At 37.2% G+C, this 21070-nt stretch overlaps 1 protein-coding gene and 1 pseudogene across 4 annotated transcripts in view; one reads left to right on the plus strand and one right to left on the minus strand.

Moving 5' to 3' along the window:
* Positions 1-21070, plus strand: part of MUSK (muscle associated receptor tyrosine kinase) — a 137986-nt gene that overhangs the window by 67067 nt on the left and 49849 nt on the right. For 2 of the 4 annotated variants that reach the window (XM_017949645.3, XM_009188318.4), the window contains exon 6: positions 8263-8387. In XM_017949645.3, the coding sequence (XP_017805134.1) occupies positions 8263-8387 (125 nt within the window). Of the gene's footprint in view, positions 1-1676; positions 2756-8262; positions 8388-21070 lie in introns of those variants that run through there. The other 2 variants (XM_009188317.4, XM_021927288.2) reach the window with 2 other exon arrangements.
* Positions 1482-2511, minus strand: LOC108582228 (annotated as a pseudogene).

A 21070-nucleotide genomic window follows, 5' to 3' on the forward strand; every position in this document is an offset into this window, starting at 1 on the left:
CATACAGTGAATAACTATACCTGAGCTGAAATAGGCCTATAGACTTTACTTGCATAATTTTCTCTAATTTAAAGTAACCTCAATTGTGTGCACATGCATGTAAATGTGTGTATGTTAATGCATAAACATATATAAATTTGTATCTATAAAGAGGTATAAAATATTTGCATTAGAAAGAAATTTTGATAGTCTCTAACTGAAACTATAATTTCTGGTAGAACTTCCAAGCTTCCTCCTAGGAAAATGACAAATCTTAGACATTCTTTCATTTCTTGAGTTCATCCACTGTTTATTTACAGTGGATGAAATAGGTGTATTCTTTCAAAATTTTGCACTGCTTCCAATCCCAAACAAATAAGGCAAAACAAACAGTAGTAACAGCAATAATATCAAAGTGAAAAACGTCAAAGAAAAATTAACATTGTCTAAAATTGAGCCTATACTCAAAGTAGAGTTCAAGTATAGTCCTGTATAGGTCATGGAGCAAAACTGAAAGGAGACTCAGAATTGACCTGCAGTTGCCCTTGAACCCTGACAAAGAACACTCTAAGAGAAGAAAATGACAAGTGAATATAATTCTCAAAATTTACTGATGGAAAAAAATTACTGATACTCTTTAACTTTAGTGGAATAAAGTTTTGGAGATACCACAGTTGCAGAATAAAGACACTTAATATCCCTGTAAAAACACCATGGCCGTCCCAACCACTCTAAGTTACTTGGCTGATAAAGGGAAAAGAAAAAGGGAGAGAGAGTGTATGTTTTGTTTGTTTGTTTGTTTGTTTTGCTTTGTTTTGTTTTGTTTTGTTTTTTTCCAAACTTAGAAACAAGCACTTTGTTCTGGGGCTCTAGAAAGTTGTGTCCAGCCCAAAGGCATTCAAATGCAATTTTTCAGGTCTAATCAGGCCCAGTCATGGACCTTTTTTATTTCTCCTGATTGAAGTCTGTGATACAGACAGGTAATCTGCAGTTTCCTAATGTCCAGATGACCAGTTTTAAATATGAAAGAAACTAATATTTATCCAATACCTGTGCTTTACCAGGCACCGTTAGGAATATTGTAAAAAAAAGATTTCTTCATTTGAAGGTATATTTGATGGACAACCTCTAAATCTCCTTTTAACAATAAATGTATTCAATTTAGAAGTTTTAAATAGTTTTTGAACTTGATGCTTAAAAACAAAAACCAAGAATGTACCACTGAGTTGATGGAGGTAGGGAAAGTTCAGACAGTAGAATCTCAATGAGGAATTACAAATTCACTTAAATGTAAGGGGATTGGGTGTTAAGTGTAAATATGAGACCTTCTCATTGGGAAGACTCAATGTCTGTAAAGGGGGTTGAATTTCTGGCTCTGCACCTGCAGCAAATCTCTAAGACTTAGACCCTTTGTCCAGAAAATGGGCTAATTTTGGGGAGAGAAAGTGAAGGGTTTCACTATTTATTTATGACAAATATTCAACACTCACAATTCTCTCCAATCAGAAGTTCTTTGAGATGCTGTTGGTCTTGACCAGTCAGAGAATGGAGTCATCTGACTCACCCATTCTGAGAATGGCCCTACAGACAGTATAGGTTTTAAATTGACGATTAAACCTGCCTATAACCTTGTCAGCCTTGGCTAAGTTCATCTGGATGGATGCATGGTCCTTGGCATCCATGATGCGGTTGCTGGCAGATCATTTCCACTGCATGTACAGGTTCACAAACTTAGGCTGGATAATATCAATTATGTTCAATTACAGAGATGTGGCGAGAGTTAAACGGGATCACATAAAAAATGTGCATGAAAATATCCATAATCTGTGAAGGACTATGCATTGAATGTTGTTATTGTCATTGAAGGTTTGTTAGCAATAGCATGACCATTTTTTACTTACAAATAAATATTGCAGTTGACTTATTACTAACTCTAAGAAAGGTTCAAATTGACATGAACAAATAAAACTTTAGGAAAGAAAACTAGAGTTTCATGTGGGGACTATGTCTAACATGGTTATATTAAACATTTTGGAACAATTAATTTGGTTTTGTTGTCTCTCTTCTAGGATTTTTAAACATTTATAAATTCTCAATTCTTTCTATCCAATCTAAACATTTTACAATATCCTGTGGACCTTACTTCCTTAGTAGATTCCCAGAAGGTAATGATTTGCTCTTTTCTGCTCTCCAAGCAGCTTCTGTGTTGGTGCAGAGTTGCAGATCTCTGTTGGTGGTAGGTTCTATTCTGCAGAAACCCCCTAATCCTCTGTTTACCACAACATGAGTCTATTGCCATAGAAATGATAGCTGAGATCCCAGATTCAACACCACTGACTTCACAGCAGGGCCTGGTAAGAGGAGACTGTGAGCTAAGAGAGGGGATCGCAATGTATGAGAATAGTAGGCACTCTGTAGCCTTGAAAGAAAGGGTAATTGTCAACATTAGAATAAAAATTCATGAAAGAGCTACATTGTTAGGTGTGCTGTAGTTTATTTTCTGTATAATACTGCCTGGCTAAAAGTAATCATTTTGAAATCTTATGTCGTTTAATAGTTTGCTTTCAAAAGGTCAGCAGTTTCCCTTGATTGCATTTGTTTCTTACTGAAATAAGAAACAAGCAGCTTCTAATTAATCTTGTTGCACAATTGATGTTTCTGTGGTCAAAGATTTCCCTTTTCATGATGTGTTGTTTTGTTTGCGTGTTTATTGTGTGTGTTTGTTTTGTCTTGTTTTTATTAACAGAAGAAAGTGAACCTGAACAAGATACTAAAGGTATTTTTTTTTCTTTCTGCATGGCTTCTTTTTAAATGTGTAGCTCTTTTCAACTGTTTATTTTTGCCGACCTTATAAACAGCCCTAAGTGCCATTTTTTAAAGAAATAACAAACAATGTATGGGGAATATTAAGTCACAGCACTTAACAGTGTTATTAGATAGGCTTCTTTATTATATAATCCAATATGCTTACTGACCATTTGCATTCCTTAAGAAAGATCAAGTTAAAAGAAATGTTTAAATTTGATGTCTCTGGAAATACAAACAAAATGAAATGAAATAAATCAGCATGAGTGTATAAATCCCACATAGACTGGAAAAGAAAGCTACCCTTTGACTAAAAGACTTTTTGCGGGGAGTAGGGGGCTTTACAGTTTTTGGATAAATGTTAGGATGTCAAGGTGCCAATTTGGTTTTTACTGCGATGATTTCAACAAGATCAGGAGTATTATGCAATTGCTCCAAATCAATAAAAATTAAGTTATTTTAATTGCACAGAGACATATATATGTAGTGGAATATGATTAGAGGAAAATAGCTGGAAATTAAATTTGTTTGGGAAAAATTCTACTTTTTCCTAACAGCTTTCTGTCAACAGTTTCTGTTTTCTGTTAAAAAAAAAAAAAAAAAAAAAAAAAAAAGTTCCTTGCATTCTGATTAAGCCCCAAACTTTGTGCTCTTCTAACCTAAAATTTGATATTTGGGGGATGAAATCCGTGAGTTCTCATGTAATAGAGTTGTCTGTAGGAATTAATCTTAAACTGGTATTATTTAAAACAGTCCCTCCTTATACTTCCTTATCTTAGTATCTCATATAAAGTACAGATAATGTTTTCTTATTTTTAAATACTGGGTTGCTTACAACTAAATGCAAGTAAAAAAGCGTTTTGCCTGGTCCTGTGTGATTTTTTTTCTTAATTTATTTCTATCAGTTATTGCTGATTTGAATCATGTAACCTAAAAACCCTTTTCAAAGGAAGCTAGAAAATAACAAAAGAGCAAGGGAAAAGAAAATCCATGGGAGCTCATTGTGTCCTTTGAAATAACTTCTCAGAAATAGAAATTGATAAGAGACTTAAGTATTCCTCTGGCACTGCTCCCTTACCAAGAAAAGAGAGGTAGTTCATCTCCAGCCAAACCACTCATTTATTTCAGGACTTAATGTGGATCCCTGTCCCTTGGGCTTTTTATTACACTCCAGTGCAACTTCAGAGTGAATTATGCCTTTATCTTTTTACTATATATTACTTCTTAAGATGACAATCAATAATAAAACTGATTATGTATCTGAAAGTGCTTTGAAATAAGGAGAGAATATAATGTGGGTATGTTATAAAAGATTTTAGAATTGCTGGCTTTTTGAGCCCAATTTTGAATATAGGATTCTCCACTTGCAGTTAGCCTGCAAGTCTGCCCAAGAGACATTAAAGCCCCAAACTCATGAATAAATCCCATGAGAGAAAACTCAGAGATAAAAATATTACCTGTGTCTATTTTCCATGTTGCAGATGTACTTGCCTGCCCACAGGAAAGCAAGTGGCTTAGGGCTCACAGTGAATTGGAGAATTATGGATAAGACTATGTACGGAAAGAGTGGTTTGATGACTTTTTTGTTTAAAAATCCATATCAAAACAGTTATAAATGCTTTCCAACTAAGTAATTTAATGCTCCTTCTATTAAGTGGTTTGTTTATGTAACAAAACACTTTTATATTCTTTTATGCAAATAAAGCACTATATAGGGATATTCTATGCCCATTTTATTTAACAAGAAACATTTCATATAACTTTTTAAATTGATGACCTAGAATGCATTTTCAGCTTGTGACTACCACTGAAATAATGGGATTTACTGTTGACCTATGTCCAAGTTTGTTATTGCAGGTGTATTATTATTCATGGAGTTTAGTCTGGTATTTATTTTTAATTGCAACTGACTTTATTGTTTATGATGCTTGAAAAACATGTCAAAATTTCCCTCATCACCTTTTTATCTTTCATATTTGAAAATGGTAAATCTGAGTATTATGCAATTGCTCAGATAGAGTTGGGTAAAAATATATCAGCTTTATTGCTGATAAGGCTGGAATGAAAAATAAAGATTTCTATTCCATGTGAGAATTAGACTAACATAACTTCTGTTTCCTCATCCTCCTCCTCCCCACCGCACTCTTTCCCCTTTACTCCTAGTTGTAGGATGAAGAAGCCCTGACCTGGTGAACTTACTTACACACATCCTTCTTAGATGCAAGAGAGCTGGGAGACTGATAGCTCAGAATAGGACTGAGATACACATAACATATCCAAGTGCCTTCCCCCAACCTTATCAGAGAAGTCATTATGTTCATTCATTTATTTATTCGTTCACTTAGCAAATATTCATTGAGTGCCTACCATATATATGCACCATGCAGGATTCTAGAACTAGAGATAGATACGTAGATAGATATGTAGATTGTGTCAGTCAGCTCGTGTCAAAAAGCAAAGCAAACCTTGCCCTTGTGATGCTTACATTCTAGAGGGGAGAGACAGACAAAAAACAAACAAGCAAACAAATAAATCAGTAATTACCAAATGATTCAGATAGTGGTGTTATGATAAAATATAAACAAGGGTAAGGGGAATGGGGATGAGAAAGTACTATGATAAGGAAACATTTGAGTAGAAACCCAAAAGACATCTGCTATCTCCTTTGAGAAGGGAGGAAGACTGGAAGGAAGGGTGGAAACTAACTTTCAATACTGAAATAAGGGGGTTGAGTTTCTATGTTATCGTTTAGAGAATGTGAGAGTGCAGGAGAAAGCAGCTTCCCTTTAATTCCTGGCCTTTTTGTCCTCTTAACCTAACCCACTGCACTTAATGAAGCCCATCGTCAGCGAAAGTATATCTGCCCCCTTCAGGGAGAAGTTTATCGGCAGTCTCACATTCACGAAGCTACCCATAATGTCAGTAGTACTCCTGTACCCGCCTGTGCCCCACTGGAACCCCCAAAAAGTTCCAGTGGAGGGCAGAATAGTACATTAGTTAAATTAATTCCAAAGTCACGTTGAATTGACTGTTTTATTTACTATCCCACACTATGCTTACTTGTGTTGTGCAATGTGGATAATCAGAGGTTTTGCAATAAGCCCAAATGATATTCCAAATAACAACAGCCAAAAGAAAAAAAACTGCTGTAAATTAGGACAAAATAAAACCTTTCTGATTACTATATTTCCAGGAAGAATTTAAAGTCCCCAAATTAAAACTCTTGGCTTTATAAATTAAAGCAGTAAAACATAATCGAAATTACATTATTCTCCAATTTTTTATTCTGCTCATCTTCAGCCAGAAGGCTTTCATTCAAAAAGCCTTTTTGATTCGAAAAGTTCAAGGGTATAGTCAATGTTACCAGAACAGTTTTCTAGCACATGTGAGATTGAAATGTGCTAGATTTTCCAAATTTCTCAAAGATCCTGCTTGTTTCAGATTCTCAGGGGCAATGGGATCCATAGATGGTCATGCAGTAGTCCCACACTCAAAAAATTTAGGAAACACAAGCATAGCCCCAACCCCTACAAGAGTTATTTTAGCCAGATGATGAACGTGGACTCTATGTCTCCATTATTGTAACCGGAAAACATTAGAAGAGTACCTGGATGCACCCTCACTAGGATGCCTGTCAGTGTTACTTGTTAAGAGTCTACAACGTGTGAATTTAGATTAAGTTGGGAGAATAAGAATCCAAGCAGAGCCATACATTGCATTTGGGTAATATGTCTCTTACATCTCTTGTAGTCTATAATGGATCATCACTCTTCCTTTTTTATCCCCCGATGCTAATGATTTTCCCTGTTAAATGTCTGGGTTTGATTGAATTGCATCTCCATAGTGTTCTTTGAAATGTTCCTCAACCCTTTAATTTTTGTAGCTTGTTAATTAGACCCCAGGATTTACTTAAAGTCAGCCTCAATTTTGGTTTTGGGGGACAGATTCAGCTTCGTTTTAAACATTTGACAGTGTTCTTTGTTATTTTTTTAATAATCTTTTTGCCTTGAAGATAGCACCTTCCTTGCATTTCTTTTCTCCTGGCTTTTGGGCCCCACATTTCTATATCTAAAATGTCAATATCAAAAGATAGGAAGTCAAATTAATTTAAATCTGCAAAAAGCCTTCAATTGTCAGACAAATCAAATGTTCTTTAATCTCTTTAAATTATGCAATGCTTTTTAAGAGGTATTTAACAATCAGACCAACTTGAAACACCGCTCTGGACCTCTTCTATCATTGTCCTGCGTATCTCCTTATCTAGCACATGTGGTCTGCCCATACTTTAGTTTAGAATCCAATCTTCACAAATTTCAATTTAACTAGAACTAAGTTTCAAAGCATTGTGTTAATTGGGGCTTCATACTCTAAGTTCTAGAAATCAAAAACTAGGAGCTTAAAATATATTTACAGTATAATAGGCCATCCAAAAGATTCCATAATAGTTTAAACAAACACTGAATTTGAAGTCAGAAGACCTGAGTCCAGGTTTCTCACTCATCTACTTGTTACCTTGGGAAACCAACTTACTTAAATTAAAAAAGATTTTGTTTCCACATCTGTAAGATAAGAGCAGGAATCTAGCTGATCTCTGGAGTCTCTTCCAAGTTTAATGATTCTGTGAATCTAAGTATCCCACAATTTACAGTGCATTGTGAACCTCAATCCCACTCTTTAAAGGTAGAATTTCTTCCTACATCAAAATAACTTCCTCTTACTTAATCAGTGGGGATTCAGGGTCAGAAAGGAACAGAAATTACTCAGTCTCCTGCCTACATTTTATCTAAAATATCTTTTTTTTTTTTTTTTTTTTGCCCAATATGTCATCTGAAAAGTTTGGCACAATTTGTCTGTCCTCCCACTATGCTACAGTTGAGGGTGTAAAGTATAATTATTTGATTAATTCAATAAACTACTATCCTGTGCTTGCTCTGGTCAGGAACTCTGCCTGAAACAATACAGCAGTCAACAAAAGGCAAGGCTTTTGGCTTCAAACAATTTAATGGGAAAGGGGAATTATAGACAAGTAAAAAATAAATAAGGTAATTTCAGATAGTTGTAAGGTCTGTAAAGACAATAATGTAGGCTGCTGAAAAGTGAATGGGGGGAGGATTACACTTGATTTTGGGTGATTAAGAAGGACCTTTCTGATAAAATGTCACTTAAACAGAGACTTGAATGATTCAAGGAACCTACCACTTAAGGATCTGGGGGATGAGTGGTCTAGGCAGAGGAAGAACAAGGGCAAGTTTCTATGTTAAGAACAAGCTCAGTGTGTCCTTGAGTGGTGAGAAATGTAGGGTTATAACATAAACGGCTTGGAGGCTCGGCCATGGCATATGGTATTATCCTTAAAACAGAGCAAACACTGAAGAACTGGACACAGGGGAACATGGTCTAATTTGCATTTTTAAAAGACCGCTCTAGCTTGACCATTTCCTACGGGAGGATCACTCACCACTTCTGTCTTCCTAACAGTTTTTGCCAGGATCCTGCGGGCTCCTGAATCCCACAATGTCACCTTTGGCTCCTTTGTGACCCTGCACTGTACAGCGACAGGCATTCCTGTCCCCACCATCACCTGGATTGAAAACGGAAATGCTGTGAGTGTCATGTGTGTGGGGACTTGTCTGGGGAAGACCCATTGGTGGTGAACTGCAGGATAGACCATATATTTGTAGTTACCCAGATCTCTGTCATTGGTCTCATCTACACCACTTTTGAAAGCCTCCCAATATCTTTGTCCTAGAAGCCATTGCCATAGAAATCAAACTCCAAAAGTTTGCTTCCTTCTTTGTATTGTGAGGAATACTAGAAAACCAAATTCTTTCTTTATGCCTTTGTATAAATGGGAAGTAGTAATAATATCTTCCCATATAAGTAAAATAATTTTCATAAAACTCATCACTGAAAGATTAGTTCCCTGCTAGAGGCTACTTTGATGAAAAGTAATCCTGAGTTAGAATCCATGTCAGTTCAGCATTCTTTTCTTCATTTTTAATAGTAGTAATAATAACTGATGTATATTAAGTAGTTATTTTCAGCCAGGCCCTATTCCAAGCACTTTACCTACATACATTTATTTATTTATTCATTCTACAAATACGTATTGAGCTTCTGAACATCAAACACTATTCTAGGCCCTGTGGATACAGGAGTAAACAAAACAGGCAAAGTTATCTGCCCTCAAAGAGCTTACCTTTTCATGGGGAAATACAGGAAAATACATGTTGTATGTGTATGGTGTCAAATGCTATGGAGAAAAATAAATCAGGAAAAGGAGACAGAAAGTTCAACCTTAGGAGAAATCAGAACTCTCCTACACTGTTCATGGGAATGGGAATTACTACAGTCACTATGGAGGATACTCAAAAAGCTAAAACTGGAATTGCCATATGATCGAGCAATCCCACTACTGGGTATACAGTCAAAAGAAAGAAAATCAGTATATTTAAGACGTATCTCCACTCCCATTTTTATTGTGGCACTATTCACAATAACCAAGATATAGAGTCAACCTAAGTGTCCATCAACAGATGAATGTATACAGAAAATGTGGTACATATACACAATGAAATATTACTAATCCATAAGATGAATAAAATCCTGTTATTTGCAACAACATGGATGCAACCGCAGCACATTATGTTAAGTGAAATAAGCCAGACACAGAAAGACAAGTATTTCATGTTCTCTCTCATATGTGGGAGCTAAAACAATTGATCTCATGGAGATAGAGAGTAGAATGATAGACACTAGAGGCTGGGAAGGGTAGTGGGGAAGGGGGAATAAAGAGGGGTTGGTTCATGGATACATACCAATAGTTAGAAGGAATAACATCGAGTGCTTAGTAGCTATATTAGTCAGTTCTCACATCATGATAAAGTAATATCTGAGACTGGGTAATTTATAAAGAAAAGAGGTTTAATTGGCTCATGGTTCTGCAGGCTGTTCAGGAAGCATAATGGCTTCTGCTTCTGGGGAGGCCTCAAGAAACTTACAATCATGGCAGAAAGCAAAGTGGGAGCAAGACGTCTCACATGGCCAGAGCAGGACGAAGGGAGAGGAGAGGTGCTACACACATTTAAACAACCAGATCTCACAATAATTTACTCACTCACTCACTATCATGAGAACAGCACTGAGGGGATGGTGCTAACCCATTCATGAGACTTCTGCCCCCATGATCCAGTCACCCCACGCCAGGCCCAACTCCAACACTGCGAATTACAATTCGACTTGAGATTTGGTGGGGACAAAGATCCAAACCATAGCAATAGCACACAGTAGGACAACTATATATAGTTCACAATATTGAACTACATAGCACAATACAGTATTTATTGTGTATTTCAAAATATCTAGAAGAGTGGAATTGGAATGTTCCTAGCACAAACAGATGATAAAATTATTTAGGTGATGGATATCCCAATTACCCTAATTTGATCATTACACGTTGTATGATTATATCAAAATTTCACATGTACCCTGTAAATATGTACAACAATTATATATCCATAAAATTTTAAATTAAGAAACATTTTAAACAGAAAGTTAGACCTCAGGAGGAAGATTATATTTTTAAAAGAATGATCGGTGAAGGCTCATTCAGACAAAGACATTTGAACAAAGATCTGAAGGAGTTGAAGGGTGAAGTTACATAGATAACTGGGGGAAGATAACTAGACAGTCTCTGAGATAATGGTATACATGACATGTCAGAAAAACAGCAAGGAGACCAATGTGGTTAGAGATGAGTAAGCAAAGAATCAAGAAATGAGAGGTAGGCATTGTGGATCCTATAGGCCTGTGTGGTCATTTAGACAACTTTGCTTTTATTTGAGTGAGATGAGGTGCCACCGTAGGTCTGTTTCTGTCGTCTGTTTTCCCACTGATTCTTGTTCATTTTGTGTTGTTTCCTTGTGTGCCTAGTTATCTTTGATTATCTGCTGTGCATTGTTTTGAGTAAAAATATCAGGAACTATTTTGAGGTCTAGATAAAGGTATTTTCCTCCTGAGAGAATTTTGCTTGTTTCTGCCAGGGACAAGAGGTTACTGCTAATCTCATACCACCTTCAGCTAAGCTCAAGGTATGAAGCTCCTTGGGCATCCCAGATAATTATAACATGGCCAGTATTTCATTATGTGGACTATTTAACTTGTAGTTCACACTGATAGCTCCCTGATATCTAGTTCTTTTAGATCGTAATTTACTATATCTCTTATTAGACTCTATACCTTAATTTATTATATCTCTTATTAGACTCTTATGGGCATGAAGTTTTGATTTATCTCCTGACTCCCTAAGGCCATCCAAAGGAAAGTTCAAATTTTCTGGGTTTGGAAAATTCTCTAAGGGTAAATGAGATTTTCTTAGTTTGTTACATCTATTAAAATATTTTTTTCAAAGTTTTAATTTTTTTCACTGTTTAACTTTGTCTGAATAACCTAACATCAACATCTGAGACAGAAACCTATCATGGATTTTTATTGTCATTGTATAGACTTTAACCACTTTGGTTTGCACTGAGTCTTTAGTTTCTTGTACTCTTTATGAGGTTAAGAAAATTTATTTTTATTCTTAATTTGGTAATTATTTCTAATATAAATATATTTTAAAATCAATAAAACACTTCATCATCAATTACATCCACTTTTTGATGAGCATGTCATTTTTCACTTTAAACTGCAAAGTTTCCCTTATGTTGAACCATTCTTTCATTTCTGAATACATAGCTTTTTTGTTTAATTTTTTTTTTTTTTTTTTTGGAGATGGAGTCTCGCTCTGTGTAAAGTATCTACTAGATTAGATACTAAAACAATAAAGCCAGGCACAGTGATTTATGCCTGTAAATGCAGCACTTTGGGAGGGGAAGCAGGAGGATCTTTTGAGGCCAGGAGTTTGAGACCAGCATAGGTAACACAGCAAGACCTTTAAATTTTTTTTTTTTTTTTTTTTTTTTTTTGAGACTGAGTCTCACTCTGTTGCCCAGGCTGGAGTGCAGTGGTGCGATCTCGGCTCACTGCAAGCTCTGCCTCCCGGGTTCACACCATTCTCCTACCTCAGTCTCCCGAGTAGCTGGTACTACAGGCGTCCGCCACCACGTCCGGCTAATTTTTTGTATTTTTAGTAGAGACGGGGTTTCACCATGTTAACCAGGATGGTCTCGATCTCCTGACCTCGTGATCCACCCACCTCGGCCTCTCAAAGTGCTGGGATTACAGGCATGAGACACCGCGCCCGGCCCTGTTTAATTTTTTAATTGTGCTGTTTCAATTTTCTGTACATTTTCAATAATACAAATGATTTTGTCTTTTAGTAGGCTATGATGATCAGGTTTGGTTACTATTTTTCCAACCTCATAGAACAGACTGGCAAGTTTACATAGTTTCCTTTGATATAGAACTTGAGGTGAGAAAGTTGAGATGCAAGTCTCTCTTATACTCAGAGACATTTTCCTCTACTATACCCAATAATTACTGCTTCTCTCTTCTCCACATTCTTTCTATGTAGATTCCAATTAAGTGAATTTCTTTCAAAACTTCAATCTTTCTCTTCTTTATGCTCTACATATGTTTATGGAGGAAATAGGGGGCCCCATTTTATCTGTTAGGTTATTGTCAAGCCGTAGTGTCCACCATGATTGTCAACTATAGGAACTCACAACGGAAAATCTCATTCACAATCTCTATCTCACAGGTAGATGCCTCAGACTGGTGCCATATGCATACACAATAGCTCCCAGAGTTCTTCAATTACTTTGCTGACTTTCTTAAAGTTGGCTCCTGCTTACAGCCCCATGCTATCTGAAGTTTGAAATTTTCCATGACTTTATGGGGAAAATGTATCCATTCTCCTCTCAATAAATCTCTTCTTTTGCGCTAGGTTTCAGCTACTTAGTTGATGTTAATTTTTCTATCTATCCAATCACTTCGCTGTATCTTCCAGAATTTGCTGGAAATGTCTGATTCTTTGATTATAATACCATCTTTCTATATATTTATTTTTCTTAATTTTATATTTGATTTCTCTCAGGATTTCAGGTTCATAAACAAGAGTTAAACATGTGAGCTAAGATTATTATTACTGTAACTCTGGTGTTAATGAACATAACTTGCATGTAACACAATCTTATTATTTTCTTTGTCATTTTAAAATATTCAGCAGAGCAAGTTCTTTTGCTACTATTTAAGCCTACCTTAAGCAGGCTCTGTGATTTTTCTGGTTACTATTAGTTGATTTTAAATCATTAACATTGTCCCAACTTAGTCATTTAAGTGTCTAGTCCTAAGTAATAACCAAAGCATCCAATGGCATTCACAGTTCCTCTGTTCTCAGGGATATTTCAGCTTAACTTTCATGTAAGAAAAAATTGCAGTTGGCTTCTTACCTCATGCTCACTCATTCTTCCCCCTGCTATTTATGACCCCAAAAGGGTTGGGTGGGAGGTAGGGAGGAGCAATAACTGGTGCAGGAGAGCTCTAATTCAACTGACACACTTGTAAGTTGGCTTTATACCTTCTGTGCCTGCCAGCTATTTAAAACTGACTCTTACCCTCATAGACATATTCATGATTCTTCAGAAATCAGGGAACATTAAGATGATACCAGTGATGCATTTTCCTCAGGCTTGCCATTTTTGGCCACATTAGCAAGTCCCCAGTCTGCTAGTTGATGGAAAGTCTGTCTGTGTTGGGGTCTAATGAGTCCCCCAAAAAGTCATCTTGGGAGGATTGAAAATGACTCCCAATCAGATCTTCTATACAATCTTTTTATTGACAAACTCTGGAAGCCCAGACTGCTAGACTCTCTCTCTTCTTTGTTCCCTCCATTAGAGCTGCCAGACAGCCTTTAGATTTTCCAGGTGAGAATTATATGCTTGTCTACTGTGTCTCCAAATTGCAAGGGTGTTGGAGTCCCCAAGATCACATTCATGTTTGATGATTCATTAGCAGGACTCCCAGATTTTAGAAAAGCTGTTATACTTATGATTATGGTTTATTGCAGGAAGATGATACAGATTAAAATCAGCACAGAGGAATCAGTTTTCCTCTTCTAGTGAAGTTGCATGGATAGCACTTCATTCTCCCAGCAGCAATGTGTGACATCATGCATGAAGTACTGTCAACCAAGGAGGCTCACCCTAACCTTGGTGTCCAGAGTTTTTACTGGAGCTCTGTTACATAGATGTGAAGTGCTTACAAAACTAGTCTTAGCTAGTTTCCAGGCCCTTTAAAGGTCAAACTAATACAATGTGGCCTAGGATCCCAAGTATTCACTATCATTCACATTACTATCATAAACTATCTGGCATTGCCCCAAATCTCAGATATACAAAGATACTCTTATTACACAGGCTATTCCAAGGGTCAAATGTCATCTCTCGGGAGCCAGTCAAAGGCCAGAACTTTCTTTGGGGGTTTGAGCACCTCGAGTCCATTGAGTTAGCCCTTCAAGTTTTTACTGCACAGCAGTAAAACACATATATAACTCTCCAGGTGGTCCCATGGAGGATACTTTTATGCCTTAAGGAGATGGGTGTATGTCCAATCCAGTCCTTTGGGTGGACTGAGAATGGCTTTCAATATGACTGAACAACCCAAACCTTGATAACTCATCTAACTGATGGCTATTTTCAGTTTTCGTTTCCTCCAGGATAGGCTATCCAACTTTTTGGTATCTTGGCTGTAGTGAACATATATTATCATATTACAATATTTTAATGGTACCATTTGGAGGTCAAAGAAGTGTCCAAATCGGGACACTTTAATATCCACATCATCCCAAATTGTGTTTAATACAAGCATCACAACAAGAAAATGGGGGACTTCTTCTTAAAGAAGGCAAAACCTTATGGTATAATTCAAATGATATTAAGTATAATTTCTACCCAATCCGAGGCACATTCCTTCAGGGACTTGAACTATTTCATGTCTTCCTGACTTTCTCTTCTCCAGGAGAGAAAGTTGTATGTTACGGCTGCCATAATAGAATCCCACAGATTGGGTGTCTTAAACAACAGAATTCTTCTTCCTACGGTTCTAACGGCTGGAAGCCCAAAGTTAAGGTACTCTCAGTGTTGGTTTCTGGTAAGGCCTCTCTTCCTGGCTTGCAGATGGCTTCACATTGTTATCTCCCTGTATTCTCACAGGGCTTTCTCTCCTTGTGTGTGCACTTCTGGTGTCTCTGTGCCTACAATGATGAGCACCAAAAATCCCAGAATGATTTTTTCATAACGCAATTCTTATTCCTAGTTTTTATTCCTCTCTTTTGTAGACCATCATAAGGTTTCCTCCTCTAAATTAAATAACAGTGACTAAAACTAAGGCAAATACTCTGGAACAAAACAAAAAATAAAAAAACAGCCTTAAAGCAGGAAGTTATCCCGTCACTAGGGCTTGCATAATGTAGGCTTTAGAAGGATTTCGCGGCATGAAAGAATAGTAACCCTGAGGCATCTCCATGTAATACGTGAATTTGTATACTGCTTTTAAATAAAGTTAAACAACTTACAGTTTCAGAAAGATAGAAGGGAAGAGTGTTCAGAAGACTGGGAGTGAAGTTTCCCAGACCTGAACCCTTATTCAAAGGCGTCTTGACATGGATAACCTCGAGAACATTAAGCTAAGTGAAATAAGCCAGATACAAAAAGGCAAATACCAAATGATCTCACTTATATGTGGAATCTAAGAGTTGAACTCATAGAAGCACAGAATAGAATAGTGGCTGTCAGGGATGGGAGGATGGGGAGATGATCATCAAAGGGTACAAAGTTTCAGCCATGCAAGATGAATAAATACTGGAGATGTAATGTACAATATGGGGACTACAGTTAACAACACTGTATTGCAAAACTGAATTTTGCTAAGAGGGTAGATCCTAAGTGTTCTCAAAACACACACACAAAGGTAACCATGTGAGGTGATAGCTCACTAGCTTGATTGCAGTGATCATTTCATAATATATATGTATACCAAAACATCACCTTGTTCTCCTTAAATATGTACAATTTCTGTTTGTGAGTTATACCACCAATAACCTAAAAAATTAAAAGTCTAAATTTTTTTTTTAAAAAAAGGAGTCTCAAAGAATAATGCTTTGCTCTCTACTTGCACCTGGCCCTACCCTTGTCCCTCTAAAGCAGGGTGCCCTAAGATTGATTGACTGCAGCCCTGAAAGTTGAGAACTAGGACACAAGACAAGAAAGGGAAGAAGGGGAAGGGAGAGAAGGATGTGGAGAACAAAATGTGTCAATGTGTGAAATTTTAGTTCGATGTTGTAAAACAGGAAAACAAAACAAAACAAATTCTATGACTAACCCAATAACAAAGAATGTCTTACGGCAATGGCACCCTCCAAGGCGTAGAATTCATTTATTATTGTCATTTTCACTACTGTTTTCGCTGAAGTTTCTTTTCTGTTACTTGAACAAAATCATTTTTCTCGTAATTTGTTAATAAAATTGTTCCATTTTATCTGTCTATCCTACATCCCTTCGAAGACAGTACATAAACAAATGAACATGCTTTTCCAGCTTGTAACTTGAGGCATGGTAGAATGAGAATTAGATGGGGAGTTGGAAGACTGGGGTTGTAAATGCCCCTCTTTAGTTAATGTGATTTTGGGGTCCATTTACCACTCAGACACTGATTTTCTCATATCTACACTATCACAGATGTCAGGTGACTGTCAAAGATGATCTCTAATGGTATAATTAGAGACATCAGGGCTAATGTTCTCTAATTTTGTCCAGTTACAATAAAGTAACTTGGAATCCCTGTTCTTCTTTACCTCTCTAAGAACATTTCAAGTGTCATTTAAAATTTGATTCTTGTTTGTCAATGTGTTTTTTGGCTCTTCTGTGGAAACTGCTACAGTCTTAAGCCTGTCAAGGGAGTATAAAGACATCCTAAGAAAATTGGAAGACTGGACCGGGCGTGGTGGCTCACTCCTGTAATCCCAGCACTTTGGGGGCCGAGGTGGGAGGATTATGATGAGGTCAGGAGATCAAGACCATCCTGGCTAACACGGTGAAAACCTCGTATCTACTAAAAATACAAAAAAATTAGCCAGGCGTGGTGGCATGTTCCTGTAGTCCCAGCTACTTGGGAGGCTGAGGCAGGAGAATCACTTGAATCCGGGAGGCGGAGGTTGCAGTGAGCCGAAATCACGCCACTGCACTCCAGTTTGGACAAGAGAGCAAGACTCCATCTCAAAAAGTAAATAAATAAAATCAAATTGGGAGACTGACAATATAACTTCACTAATTTGCTTATGTAAAAAATAGTAATAAAGAAAATGGAAAGGTATATACTTTTTAAGTTTCTAGTATTCTCAAAAGACTCATATGAGGTTAGAACTGGAAGTTAAATGATTATTCTCTGTCGACGTTCAAGAATAACAAGAGTAGGATAGTTTAAGATAGGTGCGGCCTTATTGAGACCCCAACTTATTCATTCAACATGCGACTCACAAAAAGTGAAAGGCAAAATAGATTTATCACCTCAGATTCTAAAACAGGAATAAAACAAACAAAATGACTTTCATCCAGGAAGAAAGCAAAAGTACATCCGCAGTTCTTACGGTCAGAGCGTGTGTGCTGCCCTTAGAGCCAAGTTTAGTTCTTGGTAATTCTACCCAAGTCTGAAAGGAAATCAAGATGACTGTCCACACTGACGCAAATCACAGGACGTGAAGGCAATGTCAGGCATTTCAGGTTGGAAAAGTAGCAAACCAGAAATCCCATGGAGGAAAACACAGAGAATCCTATAGTCCTGATCCCGTGTTTGGTGGACTGAACAAAGACAAACGCGGAGCTGGGAGATATTTGGCACAGAATAAAACAGAGTTTGAATTGCGGCTCTTCACTCACTACAAGTTAGTAAACTAATGCCACAGCACGCTACTCAGTACAATGGGTACTCTGAAAGAAGCGAGTGCTCTCTTTCTCCCCTGCTGTGAACCTGCCAGTAAACCAAAACCCTGAACGGTTAGAGCCAAAGAGCAAGAGAAAGTCCAGCAACGTGTCCCACAGTGATTAGAAACTGTCTTGCTTTCCTCCTATGGAAATACCAAGCATTTTTTTGTGGAAATCTGAATTCACAGATGAAGTTCAGAGTAAATAGTAATATCCCTTTTGTTTTACAATCTTGGAAATAGTGGTTGGCATGGAAAGAGCAGAGTTTACTTTTTAAAAAGAAAATTATTTGTATTTTTATAACCAGATTTATTTAAAGTTATACCAGTAATATATCTCTGTTATTTTGGCATGCAACTAATATAGAAAAATTTCATGTCCCTCTTGCTTTGTCCAATAACTATAATTTCTAAAATATTTCAGAAGTTGAATAATTTTAACTTATTAGAAGAATTTTATCAAATAAACAGCCAAATCACCTAGGTTGAAGGTTGTCTTTTAGAATTTTCTTAAAGAGAACCTTATCTATATTTAGACATATTTTTAAGAGGCAGTAGTTTTGGTTAAAAATACCTGACCTGTGAAGTCCTTTTATCTTACTAGCTGTGTAAACCAAAATAATTACATGTAACAAGTCTTATGTGGAATAATTCAGCAGCCAGTTTGAAAGAGGCTAATATTTCTGGCTACATTAATCAAAAAAACTATGGAAATGTCTCTTGGTTTATTATCCCTTTTTCTATGATTCATAAACAGACATTATTACAACTGCATAAACATGAACCCTACTGGGCCACATTCTTTTTTTTTTTTTTTCCCCAAGATGGAGTCTTACTCTGTCACCAGGCTGGAGTGCAGTGGCACCATCTCAGCTCACTGCAACCTCCGCCTCCTGGGTTCAAGCGATTCTCCTGCCTCAGCGTCTCGAGTAGCTAGAACTACAGGCAGGTGCCGCTAAGTCCAGCTAATGTTTTGTATTTTTGGTAGAGATGGGGTTTCACCATGGTAGCCAGGATGGTCTTGATCTCCTAACCTTGTGATCTGCCCGCCTTGGTCTTCCAAAGTGCTAGGATTACAGGCATGAGCCACTGCACCCTGCTGGGCCACATTCTATTCCCAGCCAGCTGGAACTATCTGCAAGACAGGGCCATTGAGGCCAGAATACCTTTCAGAGGTCTTTGCTAGCTAAGGTCAAATCATAAAATTATCAGATTATCCATAGCTGGGGGTAGATTCTCTCAAGACAGCATTAGTAATGTATTAATGATAAATTAAGAAGTAGTCCACGGGTCTATAACTGCTGTATCACCTTCAAAGAGTTTTTACACACGTTATGTCAGGTACGAATTATTATGCCTATTTAATAGAGTTTCCTATCCTACTGCTTCTTTTTAGAAAAAAAAAGTTTTATTATGATTCTTATTATATACATTTAAGGTGTAAAACATGATGTTTAGATAAACATATACCGTGAAATGATTACTACAGTCAAGCAAATTAACAGGTCCATCTCCTCACATAGTTATGGCTAACTCAGAAAGAGAGAACATCACACCCAGAGCAGGGAGCTGTTTCTCCAGCTCCCTCAGGTCCATATGCCTGAGTGACTTGGAGAAAATCATGTATTTCCTGTAACTACCAGACATAGTCACCTCAATTAAGTACTCTGTTTTGCTTAGGCATACCTTGGTAAAAGCTCACAGTACTAATCTGGACTCACCCCTTTGATCTTTGAAACCTGAGGCGCGAAAAAATATCAAAATGGAGGGCAGAAGGATTTGTTTTTATTTTCAGATCATCAAAAATACTAAACTGTTGATCAGAACGATCCATTAAGAAAGAAAAACAAATTCAAACTATGACTAACAGGGCCTGCTATGCGTGAGTCACAAACTGAATCAAGCAAGGCCTCTGGAAGCAGGGGGGAAAGCATTCAGGAGCCACTTCGTACTCAGGCATGAACCTCCTAACGTGTTGGTCTCTTTGCTGAACTATTTCAACACCTGGATGAAGTCCAGGAGCAGAGAGGTCAGGCAGCTTAAAAACTGCTTCTCTTTCCTACTAAGGATGTTTTCAGTGACCTTGAGGAGGTGTTTAAGAATGACTTTCTTAGGTGTGAACATGAAAACAGTGGGACTTAGGGCAACATTTGGGGAGATTTCTTGCTTCAAAGTTGTCTCTAAGGCATTGTGCATTCCTGCTTCTTGCAGGAGGGAACTATCTTTGCAAAGAATTTTGCAAACTGCTCTGCTTTTGCTTATCTAAACTGGAAAGAGATACAAACAAAATATAAAATACAAAATAACATAAAGTCTGTTGATTGAGCATAGAGGCTTGGGGTCTTTAGCTTTTTTTCTCATTGTTGCTATATATATATATATCGGTCGAGTCCAAATATTTTCAGTCCCCTTGATCTAACTTGGATACTCATATAATGAGACATTGCACTCCTGATAAATATGATAATGATGAGTTTAGTTTCAATTCCAACTGAGTGCATGTCTCTTAAAAATATTTTTCTCTTCACTTTGTAAATTTCTCATAGAGTCTAGGTTGCTTATCTGGGGAAAATGCCTCAATACTTGATCTGACCTGGAAAGATTCCCAAAGGTAAATTGATACTCACATAAGCCAGTTTTTATCATAAGAATTGAGACCAGCAGTGAAGGTAAAGAATAAAAAGGTAGTTTGACAAACGTTCACTGTGTAGGATAGCTACACAGTTCTTGGTGCCAGGGATAGCCAGCCACCTGGCAGCCAGGAAGAAAGCTGGCCTTACCTCAGAACTTTCTTCTTCCTGGCTAGTCAAACTGTGAAAATCCTCTCTCATGCAATACGATAAAATAATTGGCTCCAAAATGTCTCATTCTCAGCCTCATTCCCTAATATTGGACAGAGGAATCTCTTTCAGCCAAGCAGCCAAGCTCAGGCCAACATAGGACGTACCTCCACTCCTTTAAGATAAAGTCAAGGCATAACACCAGCTGATTCCTTAATTGTCATTTCACTCCAGTGTCCCTCAAATTGCCATCATGTTTCCCTCCTCTAAGTAGTGTTAATTAAAGATTAGTTATTGAAAAAGTGGTACTGTGCTCAAGAAAACAATGAAAAAAGAACCACCATATAAAAAAATGCCACCACCTTAACAATGACACTTGTCAGATACATATTTTGTTCATGGTTGGTTGATTTGTTAAGGTAATTGTTACTCCTGTTTTCTAATGACTTCTAATTTGTTCTCTCTTCTAGGACTAGGGAAGGCACTGTAACATAATGATTAAAAGCATAGGCTTTGGTGTCAGACACACTAGGATGCAAATTCTAACTATGCAACCTTGTAAAATGTGCCGGGCAGCTATCTTTCCTAT

The sequence above is a fragment of the Papio anubis genome, chromosome 13, assembly GCF_008728515.1.
Source record: "Papio anubis isolate 15944 chromosome 13, Panubis1.0, whole genome shotgun sequence".
NCBI lineage: Eukaryota > Metazoa > Chordata > Mammalia > Primates > Cercopithecidae > Papio > Papio anubis.